Genomic DNA, 12,610 nt, shown 5'->3' on the forward strand with positions numbered 1-12,610 from the left:
TATTGATGTGACCGACCATTGTTTGATTTTGTCATGTTCTATCTTTCCTGTTTGTCCCCTCCTAGTCTTGGGTTCTTCTTTCCTCTTAAAGGTTGCTTCCTGTGTAAAGGTTGCTGAGGTCTGGAGAGGAGGATGATGGGTGGGGCAAGTGGAGGTGTGAACATGTACAATTTGTCGGTTTGGGACACAGGGGCTGGTACGTTGGTCCGGGGTCCTTGTTGGTCCCCGGTCTCATGGGGGGGGGGGGGGTGTGACGACCCTCCCACTCTGTCTGCCGTATTCTCTCTTTGCTCTTGTTTCCTTATTAGGATGCCGGTGGGCGGAGTTGGGAGGGTCGTCAGCTACATGGGAAACACCTGGGCCGAGTGTGTCCCAGCATAAATGGACCTCTTCCACATTCATTGAGGAGACTCTCTCCAGGCAGATACTTTGACTTTGGTTGTGGTATTTTTGTGGCTTTTTTGGTTGTTTGCTTTGGCACCTCTCAACACTTTTCCATATTACATTTATGCATGCAAACACTCACTTACACTACTGACTACTGATTACACACACCATTGTTATTTGATTTAGTTTACTTCAGTTAATAAATATATACTTTGAGTATTCCTTGTCTCCACGTGTCTCCCTTTTGTTACGAACTTGAGCCGGTTTGTGACATTGTTTAAATTGAAACCTCTTTTCTCTCCATCCTCTCCACTGTGTGTTAGCTCAGTGCTCGGGTCCAGACTCAGAGTCTTCTGCAGCAGGGAGTCACTGCCCCGGTGAACAGAGCTAACAAAACAAGTGTGACTGGCCTCCTCTCAGAGCCTTGGCACAGTCACCATCCTGGACAGTCTCTGTCTTTTCTAGCCTCCTGTCTCCTACCCAGCTGTAGGAGAAATCTTACGGAGGACAGACTGACAAGTAAACACAATTATTGCATAAGGCTTCCAGAACTTTGGAGAACAAACAACTTGAGATCTGATTCCTTTATCAACTGACGATCATTTCCATGTATTTACCACAGTATCTCTTTCAAGCCCTCCTGTAGCTCAGTTGGTAGAGCATGGCGCTTGCAACGCCAGAGTTGAAAAAAAAATGTATGCACTCACTAACTGTAAGTCGCTCTGGATAAGAGCGTCTGCTAAATGACTAAAATGTAAGTGTAGTTTTCCCGTTCACCGTGTGGCCTAATATAAGTGACCTTTCCATTCCAGTGTGCACAGGAAGATGTGTTATTTTCCAAGTCATTTGGCATTAGCTGACCTTTAATTTATTGCACCATCTATTTGAAATGGGTTACACTGGTTTCCAACTACAGATAGATATCATTCACAAAGCCGAGCGCATCAGCTGCAAAAATAGTTATTGATTCTGTCCACCGTATTATTACATGTGCATTACAACTAGAGTATCTGACATCTAATTGGCTGGCTACCTCTTTGTTATCCGTGTTCTGTCTGGGGGTATCTGGTGTCGGAGGTCTTAGGTCCAGTCTGGTGGTTCTCTGTGGTGTCGGAGGGCTTAGGTCCAGTCTGGTGGTTCTCTGTGGTGTCGGAGGTCTTAGGTCCGGTCTGGGGGTATCTGGTGTCGGAGGTCTTAGGTCCAGTTTGGTGGTGCTGGAGGTGAATGGCCTAGGTTCAAGGTCTTGAGGCCTTAAATAAGAGAACACTAATAGGCCTGTGGTAGGAGATAGCAAGGCCTACTGCCTGGCTCAGTGACACATCCTCCAGAGTGTGACATCACGCTGGCACCCTCCATGAGCAGAGGAGGGGATACTGCTGGGAATCAGTACACTGTAGAGGCTGTTGCTGCAATATGGAGGCAACTCATTGTAATGAGGATGACACATCCGTTGTTTGTTACAGGAAGCTCACAGCTGTGCCCAGTGAATGGCTGGTCATTGAAATTATCTTGACACCAAATGCTCCTTATTGAGAAGTCTAAATACTTAAAGCTAAAATCCTTAATTGAAACAATAACAAAGCGTAATCCCCCGCCTATGTTTTGGTAAAAAAAGCTGAGGGACGGGCCTCTCAAATTCATGGACAGACCTATGGACGCAAGGACTGACCATCCATAATATCACAATTACAGTTTTAACCATGTGTTGAGGCTGCACAGTGTTTGTTTGAGTTGTTTACAAACATTGGAGTAAAGCAAGCTTATATTTTGGGTTCTGATGGGGTACGCCAGTTGAACTAAGCTCATGAGGCAATTGTAAGTTATATTCTTCTAAAATCAATGGGTATGTCATTAATTTATAAGATATGTTCTTCTAGAATATATGGGTATATATCATTAATTTATTAGTTATATTCTTCTAGGATCAATGGGTATATATCATTCATTTATAAGTTATATTCTTCTAGAATCAATGGGTATATATCATTCATTTATAAGTTATATTATTCTAGAATCAATGGGTATATATCATTCATTTATATGTTACATTCTTCTAGAATCAACGGGTATATATAATTAACTTATAAGTTATATTCTTCTAGAATCAATGGGTATACATAATTCATTTATAAGTTATATTCTTCTAGAATCAATGGGTATACATCATTAATTTATAAGTTATAGTCTTCTAGAATCAATGGGTATACATCATTAATGTATAAGTTATAGTATTCTAGAATCAATGGGTACTGTATATTGAACAACTAAGGCTTTAATCTAATTCAAGGACATTTATTCTGTTTTATTGTGATTGTTTTTTATATATTTGTTTCAAAATATATATTTTTCAATGAATGTCTTTGTAAGTAATTGATTATGATACGTCTCTTTCACATTTGATGAATATCAGATTTATGCATCAGATCTGTATTTTTCATATTGTACACAGAGAGAATATATTAAATTCAGCCAAGGCTAAGCTTGTCTGTAGATTGTGTAGATGTCAATAAATGAGCTGAGGTTGTTCTTTAGTTTATATCCACTACAGGGTGGATAGTTTTCTTTTCCTTCAGGATTGTCGGTGTATAATACATCGTCTCAGGTACACTGAGCTGCTGGTGTTTTTGTTATATGAGAAAAAAACACTGTTAGATATACAAAGATGAAATTACACAGTTGGATATTTATTTAACATTATGTGGGGCAGATGGGTACAGTTTGAATCCTAATAAAACATCAAACCTAGAGAACCCACAGAATAGCTTTTAACTAACTTTAATTAATAAGATTGATTGACAATTGTCAGTTTTAAATCAACAGTCAATAAATAACTTTAATACATTTTACATGTCGTTGTTTTTGTATTTAGATGACCCAAAAGTTAATAACGCATATCATTGGTCTTCTTCCCCATCATGTGTTTTTTGGTGTTTTCCTCTGGCCTCAGCAATATAATGAAACATTTTGGAAGAAAGATACAAAGTAGCATTCCATAACTAGAGGCCAGAATAGCAAATATCTCCACAGCTACAGTGAACTTCCCAGGAGAGCTGACATAAGCTGGGATAAAGGTGATCCAGACTGCACAGAATATGAGCATGCTGAAGGTGATGAATTTGGCCTCATTGAAGTTATCAGGCAGCTTTCGAGCCAGAAAAGCCAGCACAAAGCACAAGAGAGCCAGGAGTCCTATATACCCCAACACAGCCCAGAAACCAATAGCTGAACCCACATCACACTCTAGAATGATCTTTTCCTTATAGGTCTTCATATTCTTGTAGGGGAAAGGAGGGGAGACTGTTAACCAGAGAACACAGATCAGGACCTGTATGAGAGTGAAAGCCAGAACACTGAGTCTCTGCTGTGGAGGCCCAAACCGTTTCATGACATTACTGTCTGGAAGTGTAGCCCTGAAGGCCATCAACACCACTATTGTTTTCCCCAGAACACAAGAGATGCAGAGGACGAAGGTGATCCCAAACGCTGTGTGGCGCAGCATACAGGACCATTCAGAGGGCCGGCCAATGAAAGTAAGAGAACACAGAAAACACAGAGTCAAGGAGAAGAGCAGCAGGAAGCTCAGCTCAGAGTTGTTGGCCCTGACGATGGGTGTGTCTTTATATTGGAAGAAAATTGTTGCTATAATAATAGTTACACAAACCCCAATCAAACAAAACAGAACTAAGACGACCCCCATGACCTCAGTGTAGGACAGGAATTCAATCTCTTTTTTGACACATCTATCCCCTCTCCCATTGGACCAGTATTGGACTGGGCACTTCATGCACTCGGCTGAATCTGTTTAGAGAAAAAACAAAAATAAGAAGAAAAAACACAATGTTAATGGTTCAGGAAAACGTGCCGAGCATTTAACATATTATATGCTGTGTTGGTTCTACACATTTTCAGTTAAGAGGTTTAAGTGATTTGTGAAGGCCAGTCCCGTATTTAATCCAGCATGTATTCACCTCACCAACTGTATTTTTTGATGGCTGGGTGTAATTTACCTGTGGTATTACTGATCTCTCCCTCTGCACATGGTACACAGTCATAACAGCAGACAGGCTTTCCTTTCTGCACAGCCTTACGAGTGCCTGGGGGACAGATCTCACTGCACACTGACACAGGCACCTGGCACACAGAAAACAGACTCACATAGGGGACCAAGGAGAGTCTGTGTATTCATGTTCGCTCATGTACATATTAATCCTGTTTATCGTCAATCAGCAATGTCGGTGCACTGTAGAGTGACTTGACTTGTATTGATACTGTACATACCAACAGGGGCTGAGTGGCTGAAGGTTAAGTGCAATTGTTGCGTTATTGAATACAATGCAGGATAGCATTCTGACTCCCCAGCCAGAGATACGACAACAAGACAATATGAAAATGTACCGTCTCACTCCTTCCTCCCCAGACGATGCTAACATTGTTCACAGTGAACTGGTGGTCTTCAGTCAAAGAAGCATCATAGAAACCGACTGTGGCCACTTCCATGGTTCCCGATGTGGCACTTTGTATATTAACAAGGTCATATCTGGCTGGGGAATCTCCATTGCTGTCAAAAAAGACTCTCTCCTCCTCTCCCGTTGTGAAATTGACAGACTGTAGGTAGTGCAACAGCTTGAGAGGAGAAATGGTAAAGAGAGAAAAGTCGTTTTTATATGTGGCGTTTGCATTCATCGTTCTGTTGTTATCAGTCTACAGTGAAATCATTTATTTTACTTTAACTGATTTGCAATAGACAAAAGGTCACATTTTTAGAGGTATATTTCTGCTCACCTGCCATGGCTGGATGTGTGTGGGTTGAGGACAGTTCCCATTAGAGAAGGGGCCCTGGCTCTCCTCACATGTCAACAGGTTGTGGAGGGCGTAAGCCACGGCATACACAGCCTTATACACATTATTAGTGAATGTCAGCTTGGACACATCTGTGAACGTGTTCTGCACGCCTCTTAAAGTCTCAGAGCCGTTGCATGGCTTCCTCTTAGATTCTGTAGTCATATTGAGAGAGCAGTCGAACACAATCTCCCAGAAATCCCTGAGAAACATGCTGTTGGGGAAGCGAGAGGGGTGGACGTCCCTCAGATGCTCTCCCAGCCCAGGGATGTGAGCCCTGCTCACCGTGAAGCCTATGGCGCCCACCAGGGTACCGTGTCCCTCGCTGGCAGTGAGTGAAGGGTCTGTGATCCAGGCATCACTGCCGATCCACTGCAGTCCTGTGACGTTGTGCCTGTAGAGCTCACTCACCAGAACCTTGATCTCCCTGTGGGTCATGAAGGCCATGATGACCTTTGAACTGGACTGTTTAATAATCTCCACTATCCTGAGAAGCTTGTGGCGCGGACCTGTCTGCTCAAATGCCTCAGAGTATTCTATACACACTCCCTCCTCCTGTGCAGCTAGCATGAACGTGGCTAGGCCGCTATTTCCGTAGTCATTATCACTGCTTATAGCCCCCACCCAGGTCCAGCCAAAGTGCTTGACCAGCTGGGCCAGGGCTCTGCTCTGGTAGAAGTCACTGGGGATGGTTCTGAAGAAGGACGGGAACTCCTTTCTGTTACTCAGACACGCACAGGTGGCAAAGTGGCTGATCTGTGTACAAAATAATAAAATGTTATTTGAAACTTAATGACACACTGTGCAGTAGTTTCGAGACCAAAAGCAATTTTTTTGTTATCTTTAAGACAACGATCCACAAAAATAAGACCTGTATAAAAGTCTATATTATACTGTATGAGTGCATAGAAAAGTGAATGGGACTTCTTACTACGGGTATATGAAAACTCCCAATGATGCGGACCAATCCCATGGTTGGTGTGGAGGCAGAGTGGCCAATGACAGCCTGAGCCATGACAGCCTTGGTGCAGTTCCCCTCATCAATAAACTCCTCCTGGCCACTGGCTAAAGCCACACCAGACTTCAGGATGTTGTCGTATCCACACGCATTGTGGATTGTGTAGCCAAGAGTATGGTTTGGGAGAATTGCAGGATTTCGATTGATTTCTTCAATTGCAAATATAAGTGTTTGGGCAAATTGGAATTCTCTGAAATTCATACTAAAGAGAGATACATTTAATAAATAATGTGCCATAAAAAAAGGCAAAATATATCTCACCAGTCTTACACACAACCCAAAACCCTAGGAGATAAATATCAGATGGACAGTAGATTTAAAACCCTAGGAGATAAATCTCAGATGGACAGTAGATTAAAACCCTAGGAGATAAATCTCAGATGGACAGTAGATTAAAACCCTAGGAGATAAATCTCAGATGGACAGTAGATTAAAACCCTAGGAGATAAATCTCAGATGGACAGTAGATTAAAACCCTAGGAGATACATCTCAGATGGACAGTAGATTAAAACCCTAGGAGATCAACCTCAGATGGACAGTAGATTAAAACCCTAGGAGATAAATCTCAGATGGACAGTAGATTAAAACCCTAGGAGATCAACCTCAGATGTACAGTAGATGAAAAAAATCACTCATAACATCGAAAACAGTGAAAGTCCCATATTTGAAACAAAAAGAAGTTATCTTCAACTGAGAGAGGATACTCACTTCTTACACCTTGGTGGGTCTGGCAAACTCTGGAAATTGGGCACCCTCCCGTCGTATTCCGTCTGGAAGGTGAAGATGCCTCCGATGACGAGGTCCCCGTCCTTGGCCAGCTCTGGCAGCTTTGCCCTGCTCTGCAGTCTGCACACAGGCTCTCCCTCCCCCATCACCATCAGCAGCACCAACAGGACCAGCTCCAGCTGTGGCATGGCTCCTTGCTCCGTGGTGCAGTCTGGAGTTAGGGCTGGCTCTTGTGGCTCTGTGCCGCTCACAGCCCCTCTCTTTATACTCTCACAACCCTGTGTCTGTCTCAGAGCCTTGCCACAGAGGCCCTGTCTGTCGGTGCTCCCGTCCCCGTCCACGGCCTGCCCACACCCCCGTTCAACCTGGCATGTAGGGGGTGTGTGACAGGGTCTCTGAGGTACAGAGAGAATGACGTAGGGGGGTCTTAAGAGAGCACAGGAGAGCCCGCCTGGCGCCGGCAACCCCATGTCCTCACAGTGAGGACGCGTGCGCCAAGCATGATTTAGCCCGTAGGTCTCTTTAACTACTGTACCATAGGTAGTGCTGTTCACAGTGTAATGTAACACTGGCAACATGTGGCACGTATGTATCCGGGCTCTTTGATTGGGTTTAAAGCTCTTTTACAGCCGCTCAAATTCCCAGATCGATGAGTGTGTGGCGGCTACAGTGTGTGAAACGTACAGAAATACATCAATACAAACTATTGCAAAACATGAAAACTGGACTCATTGAAGATATATAAATGTGTACCCATAACTAGATCCCCGTTCTTCACCAGTTGGGGCTATTGAGGCTTTCAGTCTGTAACGTCAACAATCCTTTTAGAAGAACTTTATCAGCAACCAGGAGAGGATGAGGCATCACCCTGGGCTCTTATAGTCACCTGTTCAACCCCCGTCATCCAGTAGGTCCCATTTGTATTACAATGGGTGGGATAAAGTGACAGGCTGATATCTGGGTGCATGGTTCATTTGATAGTATAGTGTATTATTTGCAGTATGATTGCTAAATAATATTTCTACAGATTCTGTCAAATATACTGCCCTGCCCTGGGTTGGGCCTCTTTGTATTTAAGGAGAGAGCAGCATTTTCTTGTGTTTATCTACAAAGCACTCATGCAGAAACTGCCCATGTATCTATCATCATTAATTCAATTTAGACTTACAAATTACCAAACCTGGTCTCAGGCTTGGATAAAACTGGAAGCATATTCGGTGTCCACAGAGTTGGGTAAAACTGCTTTCAGTTTTTATGTGGAACAACTCACAGAGCTCTCTGAAATGAGATGTTCTGGTCCCCTTTGGTCAGTTCAGAGTAATGATCAGAGACCTCTGTGTTGATAACTGTGTCTAGTCCCCTTTGGTCAGTTCAGAGTAGTGATCAGAGACCTCTGTGTTGATAACTGTGTCTAGTCCCCTTTGGTCAGTTCAGAGTAATGATCAGAGACCTCTGTGTTGATAACTGTGTCTGGTCCCCTTTGGTCAGTTCAGAGTAATGATCAGAGACCTCTGTGTTGATAACTGTGTCTGGTCCCCTTTGGTCAGTTCAGAGTAATGATCAGAGACCTCTGTGTTGATAACTGTGTCTGCTATTCTTAACATGTTTTGTCATGTTGTATATTGTATATTATATGTGTTTGATGTATTTATGTAGCACTCATCTGTGAAAGAGACCCTAGTCTCAGTATGACTTCCCTTTAAGAAATATATATATTTGACATCCTTGCGCTATACAATGGAGTGCAATGGACCAGAATGTTCTGTTTTTCTTTTCAAAACTGGTTGAAGACTATTTTTATCCTGTCGGCACCTGCAACTGACCACAGGTGAGTTAAATTACACAGTAAACGAGGATCATTGCTTCCAACCAAATTAATTTGGACTATTTCATTTTTATTGGTCCTGTGCAGTAATAAATCAAATGTAAACACCAAATGTTTCTATTTCAATTTCAACTTACTTTAGAATAAATAGTGAATCATGCAAAGGTGGCCAATATTTGACGGCATCTGTATACGACACTGTGTCCCTGGATGGGGATGCTGCTACTGTTGTTGTTGTGTTAGAAGATGAGCTGTGGGCCTTGAGGTGTTTCCTCCCCTGGGGCTGAGATCTGTGGCATTGGCAGCAACTCCTCTGTACCTGGAGAGAGACGTCCTACTGTGTGGCCCCGTGTAGCTCAGTTGGTAGAGCATGGCGCTTGCAACGCCAGGGTTTTGGGTTCGATTCCCACGGGGGCCAGTATGAAAAAATTAAACAAAAAAATTTATGCACTCACTAACTGTAAATCGCTCTGGATAAGAGCGTCTGCTAAATGACTGAAATGTAAGTGTGTGTTTGTCAAAGGCCCTGCCTGTTTGTCTGTCTGACTGTCTGTCAGTTCGTTTGTCTGCATGTCTGCCTGTCTGTCTGTCAGTTCATTTGTCTGTCTGTTTGTCTGCCTGCCCTGTGATTTCGTTTACACAATAACTTTTTTTTATTTTTTAAATTTTTTTTGGTCATTTAGCAGACGCTCTTATCCAGAGCAACTTACAGGAGCAATTAGGGTTAAGTGCCTTGCTCAAGGGCACATCAACAGATTTTTCACCTAGTCGGCTCGGGGATTAGAACTAGCGACCTTTCGGTTACTGGCACAACGCTCTTAACCACTAAGCTACCTGCCGCCTATCTTGAGATAGCCTGTCTATCTTTGACAATGTTCTAATGTTCATGTTTAAATATCTGTTATTTAACAAAAGGTAATAGTCAATACTCATGTTGAATGTGATTTATTTAAAAACACACAACACTAAAAACACATTAGTGACTTATATTATTTATTAACGTTCGAACACACGGCAGCTGTTGTCTCACAGTTTATTGTATCAGTTAGTAGGCCCAACATTTTCTAAAATATGTTAATAACTGTCACGGTTTCGGCCGAGGCGGCTCCTCCTCATTGTTCGGGCAGGTTTCGCCGGTCGTCGTCTCCGGAGTTCTAGCTGCCACCGCTCGATGTTTCGTGTTTGTTTGGTTTTGTCTGTTAGTCACACCTGTTTTGTGTTAGGTCTCATTTAGCACCCTATTTAGTTTCCTTGTTGTTAGGTTTGTGTTGTGTGTGATTGTTCGTGTCGTGGTTGCGCTACCCGTGTCGGTAGGCTATTTTCCTGAGCTTCCTCCTTGTGTTGTGAGGAGAGATTTACGCACCTGTGTGTGCGCTAGTTTTACGCCTGTGTGCGTCTTTTGCCTCCGGGCTGTTTTGGATTACTTTTCGTGCACAGTAAAGTCTTGTTGGACTTACCCTCTGCTGCCTGCGCCTGATTCCACACCACACCCATACACAGCACCGTGACAATAACGGATATCATTGGACGTCTTTCTCATCATATGTTTCTTGGTGTTTTGCTCTGACCTCAGCAATATAATGAAACATTTAGGAGCAAATATGCAGAAAAGTAAACCAAAACTAGAGGCCAGAATGGCAAATATCTCCACAGCTACAGTGAACTTCCCAGGAGAGCTGACATAAGCTGGGATAAAGGTGATCCAGACTACACAAAATATGAGTATACTGAAGCTGATGAATTTGACCTCATTGAAGTTATCAGGCAGCTTTCGAGCCAGAAAAGCCAGCACAAAGCACAAGAGAGCCAGGAGTCCTATATACCCCAACACAGCCCAGAAACCAATAGCTGAACCCACATCACACTCTAGAATGATCTTTTCCTGATAGGTCTTCATATTCTTGTAGGGGAAAGGAGGGCCAGGTCATCTGATGCATCAATTTGGTTGAGGACGGGTGATTGTGGAGGCCAGGTCATCTGATGCATCACTCTCCATCTTGGTCAAATAGCCCTTACACAGCCTGGATCTGGGTCCTCAGATCCTCAAAAAGTTATACAGCTGCACCATCAAGAGCATCCTGACTGATTGCATCACCGCCTGGTATGGCAACTGCTCAGCCTCCGATCACAAGGCACTACAGAGGGTAGTGCGTACGGCCCAGTACATCACTGGGGCCAAGCTTCCTGCCATCCAGGACCTCTATACCAGACGGTGTCAGAGGAAGGCCCTAAAAATTGTCAAAGACTCCAGCCACCCAAGTCATAGACTGTTCTCTCTGCTACCGCACGGCAAGCGGTACCGGAGCGCCAAGTCTAGGTCCAAAAGGCTTCTTAACAACTTCTACCCCCAAAGCCATAAGACTCCTGAACAGTTAATCATGGCTACCCAGACGATTTGTAATGTACCCCCCCCCCCCCCCCCCCCGCCCCCCACACCCCCTCTTTTACGCTGCTGTTACTCTGTTTATTATCTATGCATAGTCTCCTTAACTCTACCCATTATTAGCATGTTTTAACCACTTCTACAGTGGGGAAAAAAAGTATTTAGTCAGCCACCAATTGTGCAAGTTCTCCCACTTAAAAAGATGAGAGAGGCCTGTAATTTTCATCATAGGTACACGTCAACTATGACAGACAAAATTAGAAAAAAAATCCAGAAAATCACATTGTAGGATTTTTAATGAATTTATTTGCAAATTATTGTGGAAAATAAGTATTTGGTCAATAACAAAAGTTTCTCAATACTTTGTTATATACCCTTTGTTGGCAATGACACAGGTCAAACGTTTTCTGTAAGTCTTCACAAGGTTTTCACACACTGTTGCTGGTATTTTGGCCCATTCCTCCATGCAGATCTCCTCTAGAGCAGTGATGTTTTGGGGCTGTCGCTGGGCAACACGGACTTTCAACTCCCTCCAAAGATTTTCTATGGGGTTGAGATCTGGAGACTGGCTAGGCCACTCCAGGACCTTGAAATGCTTCTTACGAAGCCACTCCTTCGTTGCCCGGGCAGTGTGTTTGGGATCATTGTCATGCTGAAAGATCCAGCCACGTTTCATCTTCAATGCCCTTGCTGATGGAAGGAGGTTTTCACTCAAAATCTCACGATACATGGCCCCATTCATTCTTTCCTTTACATGGATCAGTCGTCCTGGTCCCTTTGCAGAAAAACAGCCCCTAAGCATGATGTTTCCACCCCATGCTTCACAGTAGGTATGGGGTTCTTTGGATGCAACTCAGCATTCTTTGTCCTCCAAACACGACGAGTTGAGTTTTTACCAAAAAGTTCTATTTTGGTTTCATCTGACCATATGACATTCTCCCAATCCTCTTCTGGATCATCCAAATGCACTCTAGCAAACTTCAGACGGGCCTGGACATTTACTGGCTTAAGCAGGGGGACACGTCAGGCACTGCAGGATTTGAGTCCCTGGCGGCTTAGTGTGTTACTGATGGTAGGCTTTGTTACTTTGGTCCCAGCTCTCTGCAGGTCATTCACTAGGTCCCCCCGTGTGGTTCTGAGATTTTTGCTCACCGTTCTTGTGATCATTTTGACCCCACGGGGTGAGATCTTGCGTGGAGCCCCAGATCGAGGGAGATTATCAGTGGTCTTGTATGTCTTTCATTTCCTAATAATTGCTCCCACAGTTGATTTCTTCAAACCAAGCTGCTTACCTATTGCAGATTCAGTCTTCCCAGCCTGGTGCAGGTCTACAATTTTGTTTCTGGTGTCCTTTGACAGCTCTTTGGTCTTGGCCATAGTGGAGTTTGGAGTGTGACTGTTTGAGGTTGTGGACAGGTGTCTTTTATACTG

At 43.6% G+C, this 12,610-nt stretch overlaps 1 protein-coding gene across 1 annotated transcript in view; it reads right to left on the bottom strand.

The window, feature by feature from the left end:
* The window catches only part of LOC311102031 (vomeronasal type-2 receptor 1-like), a gene marked incomplete at both ends in the record, with an annotated part of 59,841 nt that overhangs the window by 25,414 nt on the left and 21,817 nt on the right, over positions 1 to 12,610 (bottom strand). The window contains 6 exon segments of the mRNA XM_084143248.1: positions 3,277 to 4,185; positions 4,395 to 4,518; positions 4,783 to 5,010; positions 5,170 to 5,982; positions 6,158 to 6,446; positions 6,954 to 7,366. Of these exon segments, the coding sequence (XP_083999374.1) occupies positions 3,277 to 4,185; positions 4,395 to 4,518; positions 4,783 to 5,010; positions 5,170 to 5,982; positions 6,158 to 6,446; positions 6,954 to 7,366 (2,776 nt within the window).

This window comes from Coregonus lavaretus (genome assembly GCF_964263955.1).
Source record: "Coregonus lavaretus genome assembly, chromosome: 26".
Lineage (NCBI taxonomy): Eukaryota > Metazoa > Chordata > Actinopteri > Salmoniformes > Salmonidae > Coregonus > Coregonus lavaretus.